Below are 19,038 nucleotides of genomic sequence, written 5' to 3'. Positions count from 1 at the left end.
CCAATGTCTCTAGAAATGAATAGCCACATGAGACAGATACAAATTCGCCAAGGGTGTGTGCGTGTAATTAACATCTCATTCGCAAAGTCGGGAGCAGAGAGAAGCCAGGAGCGCAGCCATGGGCAGAGCATGGCGGGACGCAGCGCTGGGGCCAGAGCAGAACCAACCGCGGGTTTAAGCAGAGCGCTGTCGTCAAGGTCCCGATTTCAGTGGGCACCTTCGTGACCAGCTCATCTTCCCTTGTCAGAGCGAGGAGGGGTCCGACCACCGAGTGAGCTTCAGGCAAGGAGGGCAGCACCGTGCTTGGCAAATGGGAACATGGAAATGCAGAAATTTTTCACCTCTCACTGCGCAGTGGCAGCTTGTACAAGCTCGACCAAAGAAATATGGAATGAAACTGGTAAGTTATGGTCTAGTGAATTACACTCGCTCCCATGTCAAGAGGTGGGAGAAGGGAGACCTGATGTCTCCTTTGAAGAAGAGCTCAGGAGTACTAACACACAGTATTTACAACAGTGACCTCTCCACAGCCCACTGCTGTGTTTCAGTTCTCTGCTTTATTCAGTGTACCCATCCTTCGCTTTCTAAATGTTCCATAATATGTTTACCATTAAATGATAAGCAGACATACACACAGTGTGTGTTTAACATACGCATAGCCCTAGGATCCTGACAAAAACTGCACACCCTGAAAAACAAATTAGATTTACACTCCCCACTGCCAGTGTCATCGTGCACCCCCTGGACATACATGTCGCTCCTCACAGCCAATGCATACGTTGCCCTGCGAACGGTGTTGCCACCACTCTGCACCTTCTGGAACACACACCGCTCTCCTCGCAATGGTATGGGCAGTGTCCTGCTCTTCCCGCACACACATATCTCTGTCTGCTGATTTACACACACACCACTTTGTTCCCGAAGGAAAGCACATCGCTCTGCACTCTTTTACAAATCAGTCATTCTGCACCCAACGATGCATGTAGCTCACAACAGTCCTGTATCTCTGAGTTGCCCTGCTCTGTTGTCCCCACACACTCCCCACCCGCTGCCAGAAACACATTGCCCCGCACTCTCAATCCACACTAGCCTTACATCTCAACACACAGAGCCCTCTGCACGCTCCGACACATACATCACTCTGCTCCCTACAACATATAGTACCTCCTGAGCCCAGCAAATGCAGATGATTTTGCACCAGCTGACAAACATTGTCCAATGCCTGATAGCTCATCATTTTGGTCCTCCCTGATGGAGGGTTCATTCTGATCCTCGACGAACAGACACAGCACTCTGCTGCTTCCCTATACACCCATTGCTCCATGCCACCTGACGCACACCTCAGTCAGCACCCAACGGGGCACGGATCTCTCCTCTCCCGATGACAACACGCATTCTCTGCACTTCAAAGAGCAAACACTTCACTTTGCTTTTTGCTGACACACACATATTCCTCGGCACCCATACAGGAAACACACATTGTCTCACTCTGTACCCACGGTATCCCCACCTCTCTGTTCCACGTGGAAAACATTGCATTTTGAAACCCGGGAAACACCAACACTATCCACGTACGTGGATCTGGGGTGATGGCGACTACATCTCTCTACAACCGACAAGAATACACATTGCTTGGCAACCGCACTATGTAAACCACCATGCACCCACCCCAACAGAGCATGCAGCTGGCAGGGGAAAACAACATCTGTCTCCAAGGGCACCAAGGCTCTCACCAAATACACCATATCCAAGCTGCTTCTGTGCCCTGTGCCAGACCTCCGGGACCACATTTTCAATAAGAGAGCTAGTGCTATGCTGATCTATACTTTGTTGTCCCGCCTGGGGTTTTTTCCAGGAAAAGAAAGGTTATGGTGTGAAAGCATGGTAAATTGTAAGGAAAGTGGGACATGAATTGTTTGCGGTACAAGAATGCGTTCTACATCTGCTTCAACGGAGAAGAAAATGTTCAAAATTTGCTTTAAAAGCCTTGGGAGCCCGCTTTTGGTGTATACACGGTTTGGGCATGGCAGGTTAGACAAACTAGTGCAGTCGGTGGTCTCAAAACGGCCGAAACAAAGCTGGTCCTGAGAACTAGAACTAGTGGTGTTTCCCTGCTGAACTATGCAAATGGTGACGGTGTGAATCCGGAGAGTGCAAGGCACAAGCGGCTCAAGACGACCCCGTGCTCTTTTTCAGGCCCTTTGTTTTCTGAGCAAAAGGCTCCGACATGGATGCCCTCGCTCCGTCCCACCCACCACTATGAGTTTTCGGCCGCCAACTGCTCAGTCCTGCACAGGCGGTAGCACCTAGCACAGGCTGGCCGGTGTGGCTCTTTGGCGGCTTTCGTTCGCCTCTCTCGCCACCTCCGGTTCCCCGCGCCCCGTAAGCGCCGCCGCCGAGCAGCGGACGGGCCGGAGGCGGGCGGGCAGAGCCGGGGCCGACCTGAGTGAGGACTGCACGGAGCCACCAGCACCACCCCCGCCCCCTTCTCCCCGTGGGCGGGCCCAGCCGCCTCACGCTCCTCCCGACGCGGCGCTGATTGGTGCCGCTCGCGGCTCGCGGCCCGCGCTTCACCGGGGCGCGCTCCCCGCAAGAGACGCGGCGCTGCCACCGGGCCGGGGCAGCAGCCGGGAAAGCTCGGCTTGGCCAGCGAAGTCGGCTGCTGCCTGCGCCTCCAGCCTTTCTGAGCCGCGGTCCTGAACCGAACGCGGCTACTGAGCGGGAAGAAACCGCGAGCCCTCACGGGAGGAGGCGGCTGCCAGCGGCAGCTTTAGCCAGCGCTCCCGAGGCCGGGGATGAACGCGAGCGGAGCGGCTTTGGGGAAAAGAGGGCGAGCCCGAGGCTCGGGCGGCGAGACCGCGCTGTAGTGCTCGGCTGCGGAGCTGCCGCCCCTCCCGCACCTTGCAAGCCGCAGTTGGAAGGCGGCAGGGGCGGGGCGAGGACGGGGCGCGTTTCCCGCCCCGGAGGCGGGGCTTTTCCGGGGCTGGCGCGAAGCGTCCAATGGCAGCCGTCCGGTGTCGCGCGGGCGGCCAATGAGCGCGGGCGCGGGTGCTATAAATAGCGGCGCGGCGAAGGTGCAGCCACGGTGCTCGCAGTGCTGGGTGAGGGGCATTGTGTGTCGGTGCTGGGTGATGGCGCGCACGAAGCAGACGGCGCGTAAGTCGACGGGCGGGAAGGCGCCCCGCAAGCAGCTGGCCACCAAGGCTGCGCGCAAGAGCGCGCCGGCCACGGGCGGCGTCAAGAAGCCGCACCGCTACCGGCCCGGCACGGTGGCGCTGCGCGAGATCCGGCGCTACCAGAAGTCGACGGAGCTGCTGATCCGCAAGCTGCCCTTCCAGCGCCTGGTGCGCGAGATCGCGCAGGACTTCAAGACCGACCTGCGCTTCCAGAGCTCGGCCGTCATGGCGCTGCAGGAGGCCAGCGAGGCCTACCTGGTGGGGCTCTTCGAGGACACCAACCTGTGCGCCATCCACGCCAAGCGCGTCACCATCATGCCCAAGGACATCCAGCTGGCCCGGCGCATCCGCGGCGAGCGTGCCTGAGTTGCTTGCCGTTGCTGCTTCCGGCCAGGCATTGAGGCAACCCCCATAGACCCAAAGGCTCTTTTAAGAGCCACTACATGTACAATTAAAAGAGCTGTAGTGCTGCTTTTTAGTACTGTTTCACTGGGGATGTGGGAGAATTAGTGACAAAATTAAAGTATTGTATGGTGGGTTATTTTAAGCAGTGGGGGGTATTAAAAATATTGGAAGTATGTCCTGGGTATGACAAAACTGCTTTTTGCCTCAGGAAGTTTTTCCTATATCTTTTATGTTTATCTCTTTTCCCCTTCGAGCCTGTCGTCAGGCACATTGAGTGGCATTTAAAACTACTCTGCCATAAAGGCATAAAGCCTACATTTCCTTCCTCTGATATTTGTTCTTTCTCCAATATTGTTTATAAGTCCCAGCTATTTCAAAGATCGACGGAAAAATAAAGGAAATACAAAACTTGCGAGGAGTTGTAAAGGGTATTTTCTAATCATACGTATCAGAGCAAATGTACAACAAAATTCAGTCTGCACGAAGGGGCTCCAAAAGCCCTTGGCTCTAGATAAAAGTTGTTTTTGTGGACTGATCAGTGCATTTTACATAATCTCAAGGTCCCCATATAAAAAATGTACCTCTGCAAAATCGCTCCTTGCCCACTCAATAAAACGCTATTTGACAACTGTGCCACAGCTCCTTTTATTGGGAATTTAGCGGCTCTTAAAAGAGCCTTTGGGGTGGTTTAAATATTTTAACACAGGTAGTAGACGTTCTTATAAAGCCTATGCGCGCTCGCCGCGGATGCGCCGGGCCAGCTGGATGTCCTTGGGCATGATGGTGACGCGCTTGGCGTGGATGGCGCACAGGTTGGTGTCCTCGAAGAGCCCCACCAGATAGGCCTCGCTGGCCTCCTGCAGCGCCATGACGGCCGAGCTCTGGAAGCGCAGGTCGGTCTTGAAGTCCTGCGCGATCTCGCGCACCAGGCGCTGGAAGGGCAGCTTGCGGATCAGCAGCTCCGTCGACTTCTGGTAGCGCCGGATCTCGCGCAGCGCCACCGTGCCGGGCCGGTAGCGGTGCGGCTTCTTGACGCCGCCCGTGGCCGGCGCGCTCTTGCGCGCAGCCTTGGTGGCCAGCTGCTTGCGGGGCGCCTTCCCGCCCGTCGACTTACGCGCCGTCTGCTTCGTGCGCGCCATCGCCCAGCACCGACACACAATACCCCTCACCCAGCACTGCGAGCACCGTGGCTGCACCTTCGCCGCGCCGCTATTTATAGCACCCGCGCCCGCGCTCATTGGCCGCCCGCGCGACACCGGACGGCTGCCATTGGACGCTTCGCGCCAGCCCCGGAAAAGCCCCGCCTCCGGGGCGGGAAACGCGCCCCGTCCTCGCCCCGCCCCTGCCGCCTTCCAACTGCGGCTTGCAGGGCGCGGGAGGGGCGGCAGCACCGCAGCCGAGCACTACAGCGCGGTCTCGCCGCCCGAGCCTCGGGCTCGCCCTCTTTTCCCCAAAGCCGCTCCGCTCGCGTTCATCCCCGGCCTCGGGAGCGCTGGCTAAAGCTGCCGCTGGCAGCCGCCTCCTCCCGTGAGGGCTCGCGGTTTCTTCCCGCTCAGTAACCGCGTTCGGTTCAGGGCCGCGGCTCAGAAAGGCTGGAGGCGCAGGCAGCAGCCGACTTCGCTGGCCAAGCCGAGCTTTCCCGGCTGCTGCCCCGGCCCGGTGGCAGCGCCGCGTCTCTTGCGGGGAGCGCGCCCCGGTAAAGCGCGGGCTGCGAGCGGCGAGCCGCGAGCGGCACCAATCAGCGCCGCGTCGGGAGGAGCGTGAGGCGGCTGGGCCCGCCCACGGGGAGAAGGGGGCGGGGGTGGTGCTGGTGGCTCCGTGCAGTCCTCACTCAGGTCGGCCCCGGCTCTGCCCGCCCGCCTCCGGCTCGTTCGCTACTCGGCGGCGGCGCTTGCGGGGCGCGGGGAACCGGAGGTGGCGAGAGAGGCGAACGAAAGCCGCCAAAGAGCCACACCGGCAAGCCTGTGCTAGGTGCTACCGCCTGTGCAGCACTGAGCAGTTCGCGGCCGGCAACGCAGAGCAGCGTTCCGCTCTTCTTCCCCTGTTTGCCTGCGAAAACCTATTTTGGGGATAGTGAAGTAGAGCGGGCATCCATGTCGGAGCCTTGGGCTCAGAAACAACTGAACAAGAGCACGGGGTCGTCTTGAACGGCCGGTGCTTTGCATACCTCTGATTCAGTCTTCCATAAGCGTAGCTTAACTGGAAGACACCATGTACGAGCCCTAAGAGCACTTGTCTTGACCGTTGAGACCACCGACAGTATTCCTTTTCTAACTCGGCTCTCCTACACTGCACATAACAGGAAAAGCAGGCTCCTAGGGGTTTTAAGCGAATCATGAACATGCTCGCGTCCGTTGAAGGACATTCAGGACATAGCCGTTTACCACTAAGACTGCAAATCCTGCTATCCTTGAAACTGACGGTACTTTTCCACCGCCAACTGCACATTCCCCACCCCCTTGTGCCCTAAGAGAAAAGTAAACGGTATAGGCTAAGAACTCGCCACAGCATCAGCTCTTTTTATGAAAAGGTGGGTGGCTCTTAAAAGAGCCTTTGGGTCGTAAATATCGGGCAGAGGACGCAAAGCGCGCCTACTTGGAGCTGGTGTACTTGGTGACAGCCTTGGTGCCCTCGGACACGGCGTGCTTGGCCAGCTCGCCGGGCAGCAGCAGCCGCACGGCCGTCTGGATCTCCCGCGACGTGATGGTGGAGCGCTTGTTGTAGTGCGCCAGGCGCGACGCCTCGCCGGCGATGCGCTCGAAGATGTCGTTGACGAAGGAGTTCATGATGCCCATGGCCTTGGACGAGATGCCCGTGTCGGGGTGCACCTGCTTCAGCACCTTGTACACGTAGATCGAGTAGCTCTCCTTGCGGCTCTTCTTGCGCTTCTTGTCACCCTTCTTCTGCGTCTTGGTGACAGCCTTCTTGGAGCCCTTCTTGGGCGCAGGAGCAGATTTGGCCGGCTCAGGCATCGCAGCAGCCGCAGCTTTGTCCCCAACCAAGCACAGGGCCCAACCGCTCTCAACGGCAGCTGCCGCCTCGGCTGCCGCCTTTATAGCGCCGCCGTCGATATCACTGCATCGCTATTGGCTCGCCTAAAGCTCGGTGCAGAGCGCCGGGATTCGCTATTGGCCCCGTCTCGATTCGCTTTTCCATTGGCTGGGGAACAATTTCTCTCTCGCAGCCAATCACAAGAGGTGCTGCCGCTCCGCCCGGGTTGTATATAAAGCAGGCGGCGAGCCCTGGTCGAGAGCTCGTTCTGTGTTCGCCGCGTTCCTCTGCTGTGCTGCTCCTGAGTCGCTGCGATGTCCGGCCGCGGGAAGCAGGGCGGGAAGGCGCGCGCCAAGGCCAAGTCGCGCTCGTCGCGGGCCGGGCTGCAGTTCCCCGTGGGCCGCGTGCACCGGCTGCTGCGCAAGGGCAACTACGCGGAGCGCGTGGGCGCCGGCGCCCCGGTGTACCTGGCGGCCGTGCTGGAGTACCTGACGGCCGAGATCCTGGAGCTGGCGGGCAACGCGGCCCGCGACAACAAGAAGACGCGCATCATCCCCCGCCACCTGCAGCTCGCCATCCGCAACGACGAGGAGCTCAACAAGCTGCTCGGCAAGGTGACGATCGCGCAGGGCGGCGTGCTGCCCAACATCCAGGCCGTGCTGCTGCCCAAGAAGACCGACAGCCACAAGGCTAAGGCTAAGTGAACGCTGAAGAACGAAGGCCGCTGTTTTACTAAGAAACCCAAAGGCTCTTTTAAGAGCCACCTACAAGTTCATAAAAAGAGCTTTAATTCCATACGAGTTTTGAAACCTCACGGGAGGTGTTTGTAAATGCTTTTCCCAGGTGCGGTTCTGTAAACAGATAATCAGGCCCGGGCCTTATTACTTAGTATTACTTAGCTCTGGGGCGGGGCTGAAAGCAGACCCAGGAAACAGCTCAGCTCCTCCACAACCAATCCCTGCGCCTCGTGGGCGGTTTGAAAGCCACCAAGGCGCTGCAAGTGCCGCTAGAGCTTGTCAAGGTCTCAAATAGCACGCACATTCAGCAGAAGACGGGCTGATCCCCCATACACCTCCCCGCTCAATCCTCCCCAAAACGAGAGAAGCCACAGCATTTCAGCCCTCTTAAGAAACCGTGGGTGGCTCTTAAAAGAGCCGTTGGGTTTAAATGGGAAGCAAGGCTACTTCTAGGTGAGGGTTACTTCTTGGGTGCTGCCGCCTTTGCCTTAGCCGCTTTCAGCTTGGCCACCTTAGGCTTCATCGCCTTTGCCTTAGCCGGGCTCTTCGCTGCTGCTCCTACTTTTTTGGGCCTGACAGCCTTTCCTAGCTTGGGACTTATGGCTGCTTTCTTGGCGGCAGGCTTAACCTTCTTGGAGCTCTTCTTTGCTGTTACCGCGTTCTTAGCAGCGCTGGCAGGCTTCTTAGCCGCTGGCTTCTTGGACTTCGTTGCTGTAGTTTTTTTCGTAGGAGCTTCTACTTTTGCTTCTCCAGGTTTCTTACTTACTCGGAAAGAGCCAGACGCACCTATACCTCTGGTCTGCACCAGGGTGCCCTTGCTGACGAGGCTCTTGAGCCCCAGCTTGATGCGGCTGTTGTTCTTCTCCACATCGTAGCCGCCGGCGGCCAGCGCCTTCTTGAGCGCGGCGAGGGAGAGCCCCTTGCGCTCCTTGGAGGCGGACACGGCCTTGGTGATCAGCTCGGTGACGCTGGGCCCCGCGGGCTTGCGGGCTTTGGAGCCGCTCGCCGCCTTCTTCGGCTTCTTGGCGGCGGGGGCGGGGGCCGGGGCGGTCTCGGCCATGGCGGAATAAGGAGGAGCACTGAGCGGAGGCGCGCCTGCCGCGCCTCCTTTTATAGCAGCGCGGCGGGGGCTGATTGGCTCCGCCCGGCCCCGGCGCCGCTCAGCGCCCTGCGATCCGTCTTCGGGTGAAATTGAATGGTTTTTTCCTGTTTTATCTGTCACGAAATCGTCATTTTTCTACATCTGTGAGGCCGTGGGACCGGCTGGTTTTCGCTTGTTGATGTCTTGTCGCAAAAATAGCTGGATTTGAATAGCTGGGGAACAAGAAATCCCGACTCCTGCCGCCAAACAGACCTCGAGAACGCGAAAGTTTTGTTTTTCTTTGCAAATTTGAAATCCTCCTTTAAAGTTAACGTGAGTCGGAAAACTCAGTGTTAATCCTTAGAAGGTCCTTTTTACATTAGGTAAGAAAACACACAGCTAGAATCTCATTCTTTAAAATAAAACTGTTTCAAAGAGAGTGAGGTAGCACAAAGCTGCACCATCACTTCTACCGAGGTTCATATCTCTGGCTACTCTGAAACACTCAGGTAGCCGTATTTTTTTCCTGTACTTCCAAACGTAATGCTTCCAGACGTTGCACACTTCTAAGCATGAAGTATTAGACCGCATATCTCCCTCAGAATGGGCTACCCTCTTTGAAACGCTTTCCTGTTGTTAACATAGCAAAAGGCTCTCCAATATCAGTGGAATAATTTGGGACCTGAAGACCAAAGATTAAAAAGTTTGTGTTAGACCACAGAGCTTCATGTAAGTCTCTGGTGTGCAGAAACAGATCACACTATAAATAAAGTACACAGGGCTAAATCTGTAAAATCCATTCATATAACTCATTAACATGGGAAAAAAAAAATTGACAGTTTGAGTCTGCAAGAGATGTGAGAGCATCATTCTATTCATATTTTGATCTGAAGCTGGAAAGAAAAAACAAAATTTTTGCTCATTGCTCTTTTTCTGTGTTTCGGATCATGTCACAGCAGTTTCTGTACCTAAAACCTTTTGGCTTCAGCACAAAATGGGGCAAATCTCTTTATGCTCACTGTGGTGACTACCCCATTAGCACACACACATTCTCACCAGTTACAACTTTGGGTATAGTTTTGTGTCTCTGTCAGGAATTCCTCATTTGTTTACCTTATAGTTTAATGGTCATCAATAGTTTAGCAATGTCAGATTGTCGCACTTTTGCCTCCTGTGAACAAACTGAACTTGAATAGTTTAGGTATGATGCTGACCAGTTATGGATCAATTTCCCTTTTTCAATAAAGTGAAAAATCTGTGAGTGGAAAAATACCACCTCACTCCTCTATTTCATTCCACTAGAGGACAGTAAAATGAACCTCTTGAAGATTTTGGAAGACTCTTCATTTTCAATTAATTCACAAAGTCAGATTAAAAAAAAAAAAAAAAAAAAACACAAACAAACAAACAAACAAAAAACCTGCCACTCATATAGGCACTGACATTTTCTTGTATAATTATGGTAAAAACCCCACATTTTTCTTGCATTTATGTTGGTTGGGGTTTTTTTTAACTCCTCCTTGCCATTGAGGTCCTCTGGCTGAGGAATTATGATGTTATGATGAGGCAGAGAGTGCCAATAAGATGGTAAATTCAGCAAATCTGGATCTGGGTTTTTGAACCATGTTGGAAGTGGGATAGCTTATAGAGTAAGGTTCACTGGAAATTTTACAAAAAAATAAAGAGAAGTCCACTCTATGCCATTTATTCCATGTAGCAGTAGGGGGCATAAAGAATTGAATAGTGAAATTGTTGATATCACCTAAAGTTTCCTGCAGTCAGGTGGATGACTGTATGTCTGCTCTTGTTCTGGTAGAAGCCTTGATGTCCTTTAAAAACTAAACATGTTACAGTGTCTAAGCCGGTTTTCGTACTCACTAGCTCTTCTATCACCAATGCCAATACTTGTGTTGGGACAGAAGCCTTTCTACTTTCCCCATTCTCTGCAAACCTTATTTTACAAGAGTAATAATGCATCACGATAGCACACTTTCCTCTAGCCTGTAATGTTACGTTCACCAGATCATTTTTCTTATACACACACAGCTGGCACACAGCTGTATGCCTAAATCCTGTATAGTGGTGCCAGTCACAACACCAACCATCTCCAGAGCAAAAGCTGCTCAGTATGTGCCACAGCAACACTGCAACACGTTGTGGTAGTCCTTGTCTCACTCTGCTTTTGACTCCACCATTCTCTATCAAATGTTAAGTTGAGAAACTTGAGGCTAAAGGGGCTCCAATTTATTTGATTTTCCTCTTCTGTTTTTATTAGCTTTTATTACCTATTTTCCCCTTTCCTTATTTTTTCAAAGTTTATATAATCTCATGACCATTTTAGATACAAGCAGTCAAGTAATTTTTATTAGGGGAAGGATGCAGAAGTAAAAGAGAATAATCAAGACCTACAAGGAGATACAAATATAGCATCACCTCATAGAGTAGTAAATATATGACTGTGGTTCACGGTTCACCCTCCTCCCACAAAACCTGCTGTTTCTTGTGTGATTAGCAGCATGAAAACCTGAAGCTGTGCACCCGAGATCATTACTCCAGTCATGGTCAAACTTATTTAATATACAGGCAGTAGTAGATATTTCTCTGCAATGCAGACATAAAGAAGAAGAGATAGGAAGGATCCTTGCTGGGAGAGATTCTTCCTCCCTCTTATGCATTTACTATCCCAATTACAGCCAGCTTTGCTACCTCATCTTAGAAGAGGTGAAATCAAGAACCACAGGATCTCAGCAGTATTCCAGGCTGTCAGTCTCTGCATGCCCTTTCAGTATGGACAGAGATCTCTGGCAGAGTAACAAGAATCTGCCAGCAAATCCTACAGAATGATTTATTTTTTTGCAAGTGCTATCAATATGAGCCAGCTCAGACTGCAAGAGATCAGATCTGAAAGCCCCTTAGAGCTCTTGCCAGACAGCATGGAAAGTATAGATTATTATGACCAGCAATAAATGCCTATTAACTTGCAAAAATATATTATAATCCAAACCAAACTTAGTGCCTGCTAGCCAGCTTAAAAAACTGAGAAATCAGAGTAGCTTTCCAATTACTGCATATTGTTTTCAATTATTCCATGTCCCTTTTGTGATATTTGGCTCTAGGGAACAAAGCTGAGCAGCCACCATAGATGACATTAAAAGTCCTAGGACGAGGACCTTACAAAGGTCCAGTGTTCAGCTGTTTGTACTGAGGATAATTCTTCTTGAACTCTTTCTCCTATTCTTCCCCTTCCTTATGACTTTTCCACATGAATACCTAACTGCACTGCATTTCACATTACCGTGACTTCCCCAAACATGTGAAGCCCATCTCTGTTTTGGAGATAGGAGAACTGAGAGTCACTCACAATTCTTAAAAATATAATCACTTGGATCCTCCTATTTTAGTCTGATTCATGTTTTCTACCCTTCTGCTGAGGCCCAACTATAGGTGTTAATTCTCAACATTTCCTGCCAGCAGAAAAATGGTTCAGAGATGATTCATCTAATTTAATATAGAAAAAAAAAAAAAAAAAAAAAGAAAGCAAAACCAAAACCCAGAACCTGTTCAAAATGCAATGACTTTGTCTTATCATTTTAACTTTTAATTTGCCACAAACCTCAGCTTCCTGCCATACACACACACACAGGCAAAGCCAAGAAGTCAGTCTGCAGGTGGGATCAGGATCAGGCCCAGAGAGGGGCTTTGGGCTCAGCCTCAGCTCAGGGCATTGGATACCTCCCTGGGGCAGTGGGACCATGGCCAGGCAGGGCTGTGGGGAACTTGAGACCGGCCCTATTTCTGTATTGCTGGGATAGCAGCTGATGGCTCTAGGGGGGCTGGAATGGGCTCCTGGGACCAGAACAGGGTTGGGGGAGCCCCAGAAGATGCTGGGTAGTGACAGGCAGAGCTGGTGGTGCCCTGACAGTACCCCTCCTTGGTGAAGCAGGGACTGTAAAAGGCTCTCTAAGCTACTGGTTCAGCAGCTCTCTAGATCCAGAAAAAAGGTAGCACTTTTGGCCAAGTTGAATGCAGATGGTTGATTACAGTCCTGGTGGAGAGAAAAGCAGATTTCAGTTATAACAAAACTCTTCTGCCACTTGCACTTATCATTGACATTAGATGTAGTCACTATGTTTAGGGTCAGGATGGCTGGGAACAACAGTTCCTGCACCTCAGTTTGGTGATTCCCAACTTTTTGCCATCAAATATAAAAAGTGGGAATGGCTTGGCAGACCTTTTATAGGGACCAGGGCAGCCAGTTGCATCTGAAACATCCTTCTGCCTTCATTTCAGCACCCTTATAAGGAAACATCTCAAGAGGCTTTGGACTAAGAGCAGCCAGCTTCAGTTTCCAAAATGTCCTTCTAAAACAATAGCATTTCCACCCCATGCGACAGTCACAAAACCCAAAGAGAACGGTCGAAAGAGCAATTTGTTCCACCTTTCAGCTTCCATCTGGAGAAAATCCTGACCCACAGTTTTGGTTTGGGTGGCAATGTAAAACTCTCCCTACCAATTCCTGGCAGGGACTCACGTATTTTCCCATCCTACTCTGAACCACAGCATTCACATCACTTAGGCAGTTTTATTTCCTCTGAGGCAGCTGGTCTTAAACTTCTGGCTGACTACAGATTTGGGGTTCACCTGCTCCCCACTGGTGCCCACCCTGGTCAAGCAGAGAACAAGAACCTGCAACGCCTCAACTTTCTGCAGAGAAGCCAGGGAGATGAGCTACCACCTCATAAAAGCAAGCTCAAAGTGGCTCAGAGGAGGTGGACAAGAATCCTTGAGGGAGAAAAGGTTGCCCCCTCTCCTGCCCCTGTGTTGCTGGAGGGAAGGGATTGAAGTTCCCGGCACTTTTCCTAGAGGACGCACACAGATGTCTGGCAGCTGAAATGCTGCCCTGAGCTAAGAGCAAAAACAGCTGCTGCGATCACTGCACCTGTGAAAACAGGGGAAATACGTGAATTTGGGCCAGCAGGCATCTTAAGAGAAGAGCTAGAGGAGGAAGAATACTTCTGTTGTTTTGCCACCTTATTTTTCAGAATATGTAAGGTCTGTTATGTAAAGTGCTTAGTTGTGGGATTCTGAATACACCTGTGTCTCTTGCTCCTTTTCCACTAACCCTTCCTGCAGTTTTGAAGTGACTAACATATTCTAAGATGTGTTTAAAAATTGCCTGCATGAAGAAATATTCTTTCCTTATTGCTGACACCTATTCAAATGACAATTCCTACGACAGCTGTCCATCACTTACATATTAATAATAATTTAAAAAAAAAAAAAAAAAAAAAAAAAAAAAAAAAAAACCACACACTATGCATTTTGTTCCAGAAGCCTTACAAGGGGAAGATTTGTTGTCTTAAAGAAACTTTTACTTTTCCAAGAAATATAAAAAGAAGAATGCAATATGCTGTACACTTAAACATGGGAGAGTCTGAACCACCAGTCTTGAAGAGGCCCAGAACAAGGGAATTTAAAATCATGACCTGATCAGTATTATAAAGCTGCATCAGGTCAAAGGGTAGCCTCTGGTAGCAAACATTCATCTGAAACTAAGGCCACCTACATTGTTCTGCCCAGGAGGCAATTAGCAAATCATTGGCTTCCTCCCTGCCTCTGTTTCCCTACATATCAAGTGAGAACAGGAACCTCCAAAATTCATTAAAAATGCTGCAGAACAGCAAGGAAATGAATTGTCTGTAGCTCCATGTTGATAATCAGATCAGTCCTAGATCCAAACTGAAGTGATTTTTGAGTGTCCATCAGGAAATGCGTCAGCCCCCATATGCTTTCCAAGATGTAAAAGGTGTTGAGAAGTTGGTGGCCTGATTATCAATGCCTGCTTGCAATCTCCCATGCTATGGAGGAAAAGATTCCTACTGAGAAGATTTTAGGGAAAAAGACTACTGTTTTCTAGGCTCCCTCATGGCCACTCACTGTGGGAAGACCTGCCTATAGAATGGCTGAAGAAGGAAGTATATTCAGGTGCAATAACTGGTGTGCCCTAAAGCTAAAGGAAAAAGGATGCTCATCTTCAGACATCACTTTAAAGAGGCACAAAGTACAGCAACATATTTGCTTTTTGAGAGCTAATACAGTTCCCTGAACCTGCACCAGGTTCAACTAAGGGTTGACAGGAAGAGAACATACTCACTCTTTCTGCCCAGTTCCAGTTCTCCAAGTTTGCAGAGCTGCTTCAATTGTGAAGCATTTCTCTAGAGTTATACCAGCTCACTACAAAACGTGATCATCTGATCTGAACAACCACTAGATGTCTGATGTGCTGCAAATATGAAATAATACCCAGCCTAGAGGGGAGCCCTGGGATACTACAAGAGATATTAGTCAAAATCTGATCATCTTGATATCAAGAATGCAATTTGTACTTAAAGGCACAAAGCAGGTTTGTCAAATACAGAGACTTGATTCATGATGGCCATAAAGGCCAACAGCCATGTACCTCCTGCTGAATACTGAGTTAAGTATGCATGCAAGCAGTGGTACCTGTATGACAAATATTTGGGAGGTACAGAAGGCCACACTGCATGCTCATAGCCAGAAGTGATCCCAAATCTTGCTGGTGTCAGCAGGGTCAAAACGTACCTGAAAAATCCATGAGCGAGAGGGGCCTGTCATCAGAGGGGACAGACAGGGATGCATCACTGCCACCCACAGTCTTCCACAACAGCATCTCCTGCTCACACTGCAGAACAGCAAGGGCTGCTTTAAGGGACCATTTCTGGCCCAGAGCAGGGTCTGGGACAGGATATTTGAAACTGGAAGATAAACCTGCTGGACATCAAGCGAGGCAGGAAAGGGATAAAGAATTGCTGTCTATAATTTGTCATATATTATAGAGCAGGTGCTTGGAAGAGATGGACCGAACAAGTTTTTGGGGGTGACTCTCCTGGCTCTAGAGGGAGCTTTGGAGTGTGAATAAACTGACTGCATATGAACCTCTAAAGATGGCTGAAATTAGGTGAGATGCATCTCTATCTGAAGTTCAAGGAAACAGTTTTTAGCTTTTCCTGGACTTCTTTAGGCCTCTGTGTCTCTGTCATGTTTCTATTGTGCCAGATGGGAGGGTTAGGCAATGTAATGACAGTAGCTTTTGAGGTTCCTAGGTATTCTCAGCCAGAATTTGACAAAGCAGTCAAGATTTCAAAGACACTGACTTCTTGAAAGTTTCACAAAAATAACTAGATTTCATAGGTGAGAAGAATCCAGACTTCTTTCTTTCAAGAGAAATGTTGCCTTGTGAACCCAGCCATCAAGACATCCATTGGAAAAGAGACACGAGAAACAAGGTTACCTAATTTCTACCTTTTACCAGCCTAAAAGGTTTCTTCACAGTTATGGAAATATGTTAACAATTCTATATTTTCTATAGTCCTGGAGGGGATGGGTAGCCAGAGTTGTTCTGGTGTGGTGCTGTGGCTGCCACTGCTAGAGATGGTGAACAGAGATAAGTCCTCCAGCAGCACTTGTCTCAACAGAACCTGCATGTGGCTGCACTGAGTTATTTCAGCTGTGCCACAGCCATGGCTGGAAGCTCATGGGCTGAGTGGGGAGCTCCATTGTGTGTCAGAGACAGTCTTATGCCACACAGCCTGCATAAAAACACATAATTAAAACTGGTAAATGTCAGCGTAAATTGGTCTGTTTAAATACATTGCAGAAATTCATTATCTGCGTCCAAATAAATATTTGATCTCTGCAAACACTGCTAACAGTGTTTTGACATGGCAATTTAGGATGGCATTTTTGTTATATGAATGCTTGCTCGCAAAGCAGGCACAGTCAGTGCACTTGACTAATTTTCTGCTTAAATGGAACTAACAAGAGGTGTTCTCATCCCATAGGCTTTCCTGTTCCTCCCACCCTAATCTGCGCTTTGCAGCTTTCTTCAAACCCAGCTGAAGTCCCACACACATCAGTGACCAGAGCCCAGAGCAGCCTGTCGCATTCTGGAATGCTTTCAAAAAATTAATTTGGAGCTGCAGTAAGGTTACTAAAAGCTGATGCAGCCCTTTTCTTCCAATCTGCTTTCCTTGTTTTAGTTTTGGCCTATTCTAGTTTCTACTGATTTTGAATTATCTTGCTGTGAAAAGTTAAAATTTGTCTTTGATACAACTGAAAAAGAAAATAAAATAAAAAAAGACAGGATTTGGATCCAGGGCCCAGTAGTTAAGGTTGAAAGTACCAAGCATGGCAGAAAACTCCTGTTAGAAAGATGATATATAAGTGTAAATTTGCTCAAATTTTCTCAGTTATTTGATCAAAGCAATGTTAAGAAAGGAAGTGTATATTTGAAACTCCAGCTTCAAATGTTACACATTTGCATTCAAATGTTACACCGCGGTAGCTGCAAACAGCTTCAGATCAAACACTTCTGCCATATATCCCTTCCGCTGGAGAGGCCAGGAGCAAAAAGACCAGTCCTTTCTGCCAAAATCCCCTGAAAGGGAGAGATCTGAGGCAATAGAACATCTTTCCTTCCCTTTTCTGGTCACCTGCTTCCACAAAGTGCCCTCAGGCATTTCAAGGGGATATGGCTAGATGGGAAAGGGTGGAGCAGAGGCACCATTTTTGGCCAGGGTCATTGTGAAACACCTGCTGGGCCCCTTTCACCATTAAGCCCAAGCGCTTTGCAGGTCACCAACAAAGAGGCAGCAGCAGCAGCAGAGGGGTTGGGTGAAAGGCTACAGCAGGCAGCATGGTCAGGCCTCCATCGGCTTGCAGAACTGCCCAGTGAAGGTCAGACCTGCTCCACACATCTGGAGATCCCAGATATGCTAGGATTTACTCCAAGCAGGCTCCTGGAACCTACTTGGTGACCCAGCAGATGGACTTACATCTGGGCAAGTGCAGTAATGGCATTAGAAGCCTTTCAGTCCTTGGCAGGTGCTGAGAGAAAACACTTTTCCCCCACCTGCTCACCTTTGCTGGAGTGGGTCTTTCTAATTATCAGTGGGAGAGAAGAACAGCACTCTCACCAGCAGGATGTTTGTGAGAGTGTCAGCAGGGACAAGAACAGACAGCAAAATGCTGTGGTAGGGACACTCCCTAGGAAATAATGTTTGTTTTTATAATACATGTCTCTTTTCTAAAATCACATTGACATCTGTAGCTCCTCATGTGAAGTCCATATTTTCTGGGTATGCACCTTATTATGGGGGTGGATTATGGCGAAACATTCTCTTTGAATGGTGAAGGAGTCCAGTGATGATTCCTGTGAGAAACCATCCTTGGCTGAGACCAACGTCTCATCTTGAGTAAAGTGCAGATCTTTCAGTGGTCATGAAAGTCTGTGAGGAAATATTAATAGTCTCTTCTTCACCCTAATCAGGTCCTTGTCCTCAGACTGAGCATTGCAGGAATTTCAGACAATATTTTTCAGCTGAGTATATTGAAAGAAGAGAATTGGGAAAGGAAGGGGAACGTCCAAAATTATGTCATCATCTTAGGCTCATTTAAGACCCTTTTTTCCTTTTCTTTGTTACTTTTCCCAAAACTTGCTGTCCTAAAAAGGACATATCTGCAGGAACAAATTCTAATACAAATGGAGTTACATGAAGAAGAAGTGCCTTATTCTATTTGGGAGTTTGAGAAAAGAACTCTCTATCAACTGCAAACCCTTGCCAAGACAGATGGGCTCAAATTCAAGCATACACTTGCTAAAACAAAGGGAAGGGCTGAAGTACAGTTTCCTTCAGTGTCAAAGCTCACCTTCCTGTAACGTGCAGTATGTACAAATTGTAACAGACCAGGACTGCATATTTAGGCATCCTCAAAATGACGTTTTCTCTTTCCGTGTCTGTGACCGGTTAAAATAACTCTTTCATGCTATTTATTTTTTCTTTCGTGTTTTATCTCCTGTAGGTCCACCCCTGAAAAAATATTTGACATACTATTTCCCACCTATTTCAACATAATTAAAAACTAAGTTGCCACTGAAATGCATAAACCTAGCTTTCTCCTCTCCCTGCCTGCTGCTTCTCAGCCCTTTTTAAGGTCAGCTCCAGCAATTCTGTGGCTACACATACCACAGACTCAACAGGAAAGCCTCACCACTCAGTGACAGCTAGATAGCTTTCAGATTAGCTAGGTCAGGGGCAAAATCAGTGCTTCCTTGTCAATCAATAGTCCTGAAGAGTAAGAATCCACCAAACAAGAAAGTAGATGCCCCATTTTCAAGCACAGCTGCTCAAAAGATATGTCCCCAGGCTAATAAGCCCTGTGTCAATACAGACACATGTCACTTTGGACTACCACTGAGTGCAATCAAAAAACCTTATTTTTCCTGACCCCATCAAAAGGATCTTTCCTTGATTAAAACTGGCCCTGGTTCAGCATAGAAGGCAGTGCCAGGAGTGGCACTTAGGCTGTTCCTCCCTGATGCCTTCATCACTTCTTCCCTCTGGCCACATCTGTATGGCACAACTGCCAGGCAACAGAAGGCAGCAAAACAGGGGATCCTAATGATCCTTTCTTTCTGATTATTGACTGCTGAGCAGGCACTTCAGGAAAACAAGAGGGCTGTATCTCAACCATTGTGGTGCCCGTGGTTAAGAAACAAGGGTTAAGGGTGACCAATCCTTTTGCAGAACACGTTTTTATGTACTGGGAAGGAGAAGGGATGGGAATT

At 49.6% G+C, this 19,038-nt stretch overlaps 5 protein-coding genes across 5 annotated transcripts; 2 read left to right on the top strand and 3 right to left on the bottom strand.

Moving 5' to 3' along the window:
• Positions 1-3,131: 3,131 nt before the first annotated feature.
• On the top strand, positions 3,132-3,782 carry LOC120752142 (histone H3). The gene has a single exon (XM_040062826.1). The coding sequence runs from the start codon at positions 3,132-3,134 to the stop codon at positions 3,540-3,542; it is 411 nt and encodes a 136-aa protein (XP_039918760.1). The 3' UTR covers positions 3,543-3,782.
• Positions 3,783-3,969: 187 nt separating this feature from the next.
• LOC120752143 (histone H3) lies at positions 3,970-4,772 on the bottom strand. Its single transcript, XM_040062827.2, has one exon. It carries the CDS (start codon positions 4,718-4,720, stop codon positions 4,310-4,312), a length of 411 nt encoding a protein of 136 aa, XP_039918761.1. The 5' UTR covers positions 4,721-4,772; the 3' UTR covers positions 3,970-4,309.
• Positions 4,773-5,512: 740 nt separating this feature from the next.
• On the bottom strand, positions 5,513-6,955 carry LOC120752157 (histone H2B 1/2/3/4/6). The gene has a single exon (XM_040062842.2). It carries the CDS (start codon positions 6,551-6,553, stop codon positions 6,173-6,175), a length of 381 nt encoding a protein of 126 aa, XP_039918776.1. The 5' UTR covers positions 6,554-6,955; the 3' UTR covers positions 5,513-6,172.
• Positions 6,884-7,276, top strand: LOC120752150 (histone H2A-IV). Its single transcript, XM_040062835.2, has one exon. The coding sequence runs from the start codon at positions 6,887-6,889 to the stop codon at positions 7,274-7,276; it is 390 nt and encodes a 129-aa protein (XP_039918769.1). The 5' UTR covers positions 6,884-6,886.
• On the bottom strand, positions 7,235-8,390 carry LOC120752166 (histone H1.10-like). The gene has a single exon (XM_040062851.2). The coding sequence runs from the start codon at positions 8,367-8,369 to the stop codon at positions 7,770-7,772; it is 600 nt and encodes a 199-aa protein (XP_039918785.1). The 5' UTR covers positions 8,370-8,390; the 3' UTR covers positions 7,235-7,769.
• Positions 8,391-19,038: the final 10,648 nt, after the last annotated feature.

The sequence above is a fragment of the Hirundo rustica genome, chromosome 4, assembly GCF_015227805.2.
Source record: "Hirundo rustica isolate bHirRus1 chromosome 4, bHirRus1.pri.v3, whole genome shotgun sequence".
Classification (NCBI taxonomy): domain Eukaryota; kingdom Metazoa; phylum Chordata; class Aves; order Passeriformes; family Hirundinidae; genus Hirundo; species Hirundo rustica.
This window is presented reverse-complemented; position numbering and strand designations above follow the sequence as displayed.

Excerpts from the sequence above, each read along its gene's own strand:
- LOC120752142 (XM_040062826.1), top strand. The coding sequence starts at position 3,132 with ATGGCGCGCACGAAGCAGACGGCGCGTAAGTCGACGGGCGGGAAGGCG.
- LOC120752143 (XM_040062827.2), bottom strand. The coding sequence starts at position 4,720 with ATGGCGCGCACGAAGCAGACGGCGCGTAAGTCGACGGGCGGGAAGGCG.
- LOC120752157 (XM_040062842.2), bottom strand. The coding sequence starts at position 6,553 with ATGCCTGAGCCGGCCAAATCTGCTCCTGCGCCCAAGAAGGGCTCCAAG.
- LOC120752150 (XM_040062835.2), top strand. The coding sequence starts at position 6,887 with ATGTCCGGCCGCGGGAAGCAGGGCGGGAAGGCGCGCGCCAAGGCCAAG.
- LOC120752166 (XM_040062851.2), bottom strand. The coding sequence starts at position 8,369 with ATGGCCGAGACCGCCCCGGCCCCCGCCCCCGCCGCCAAGAAGCCGAAG.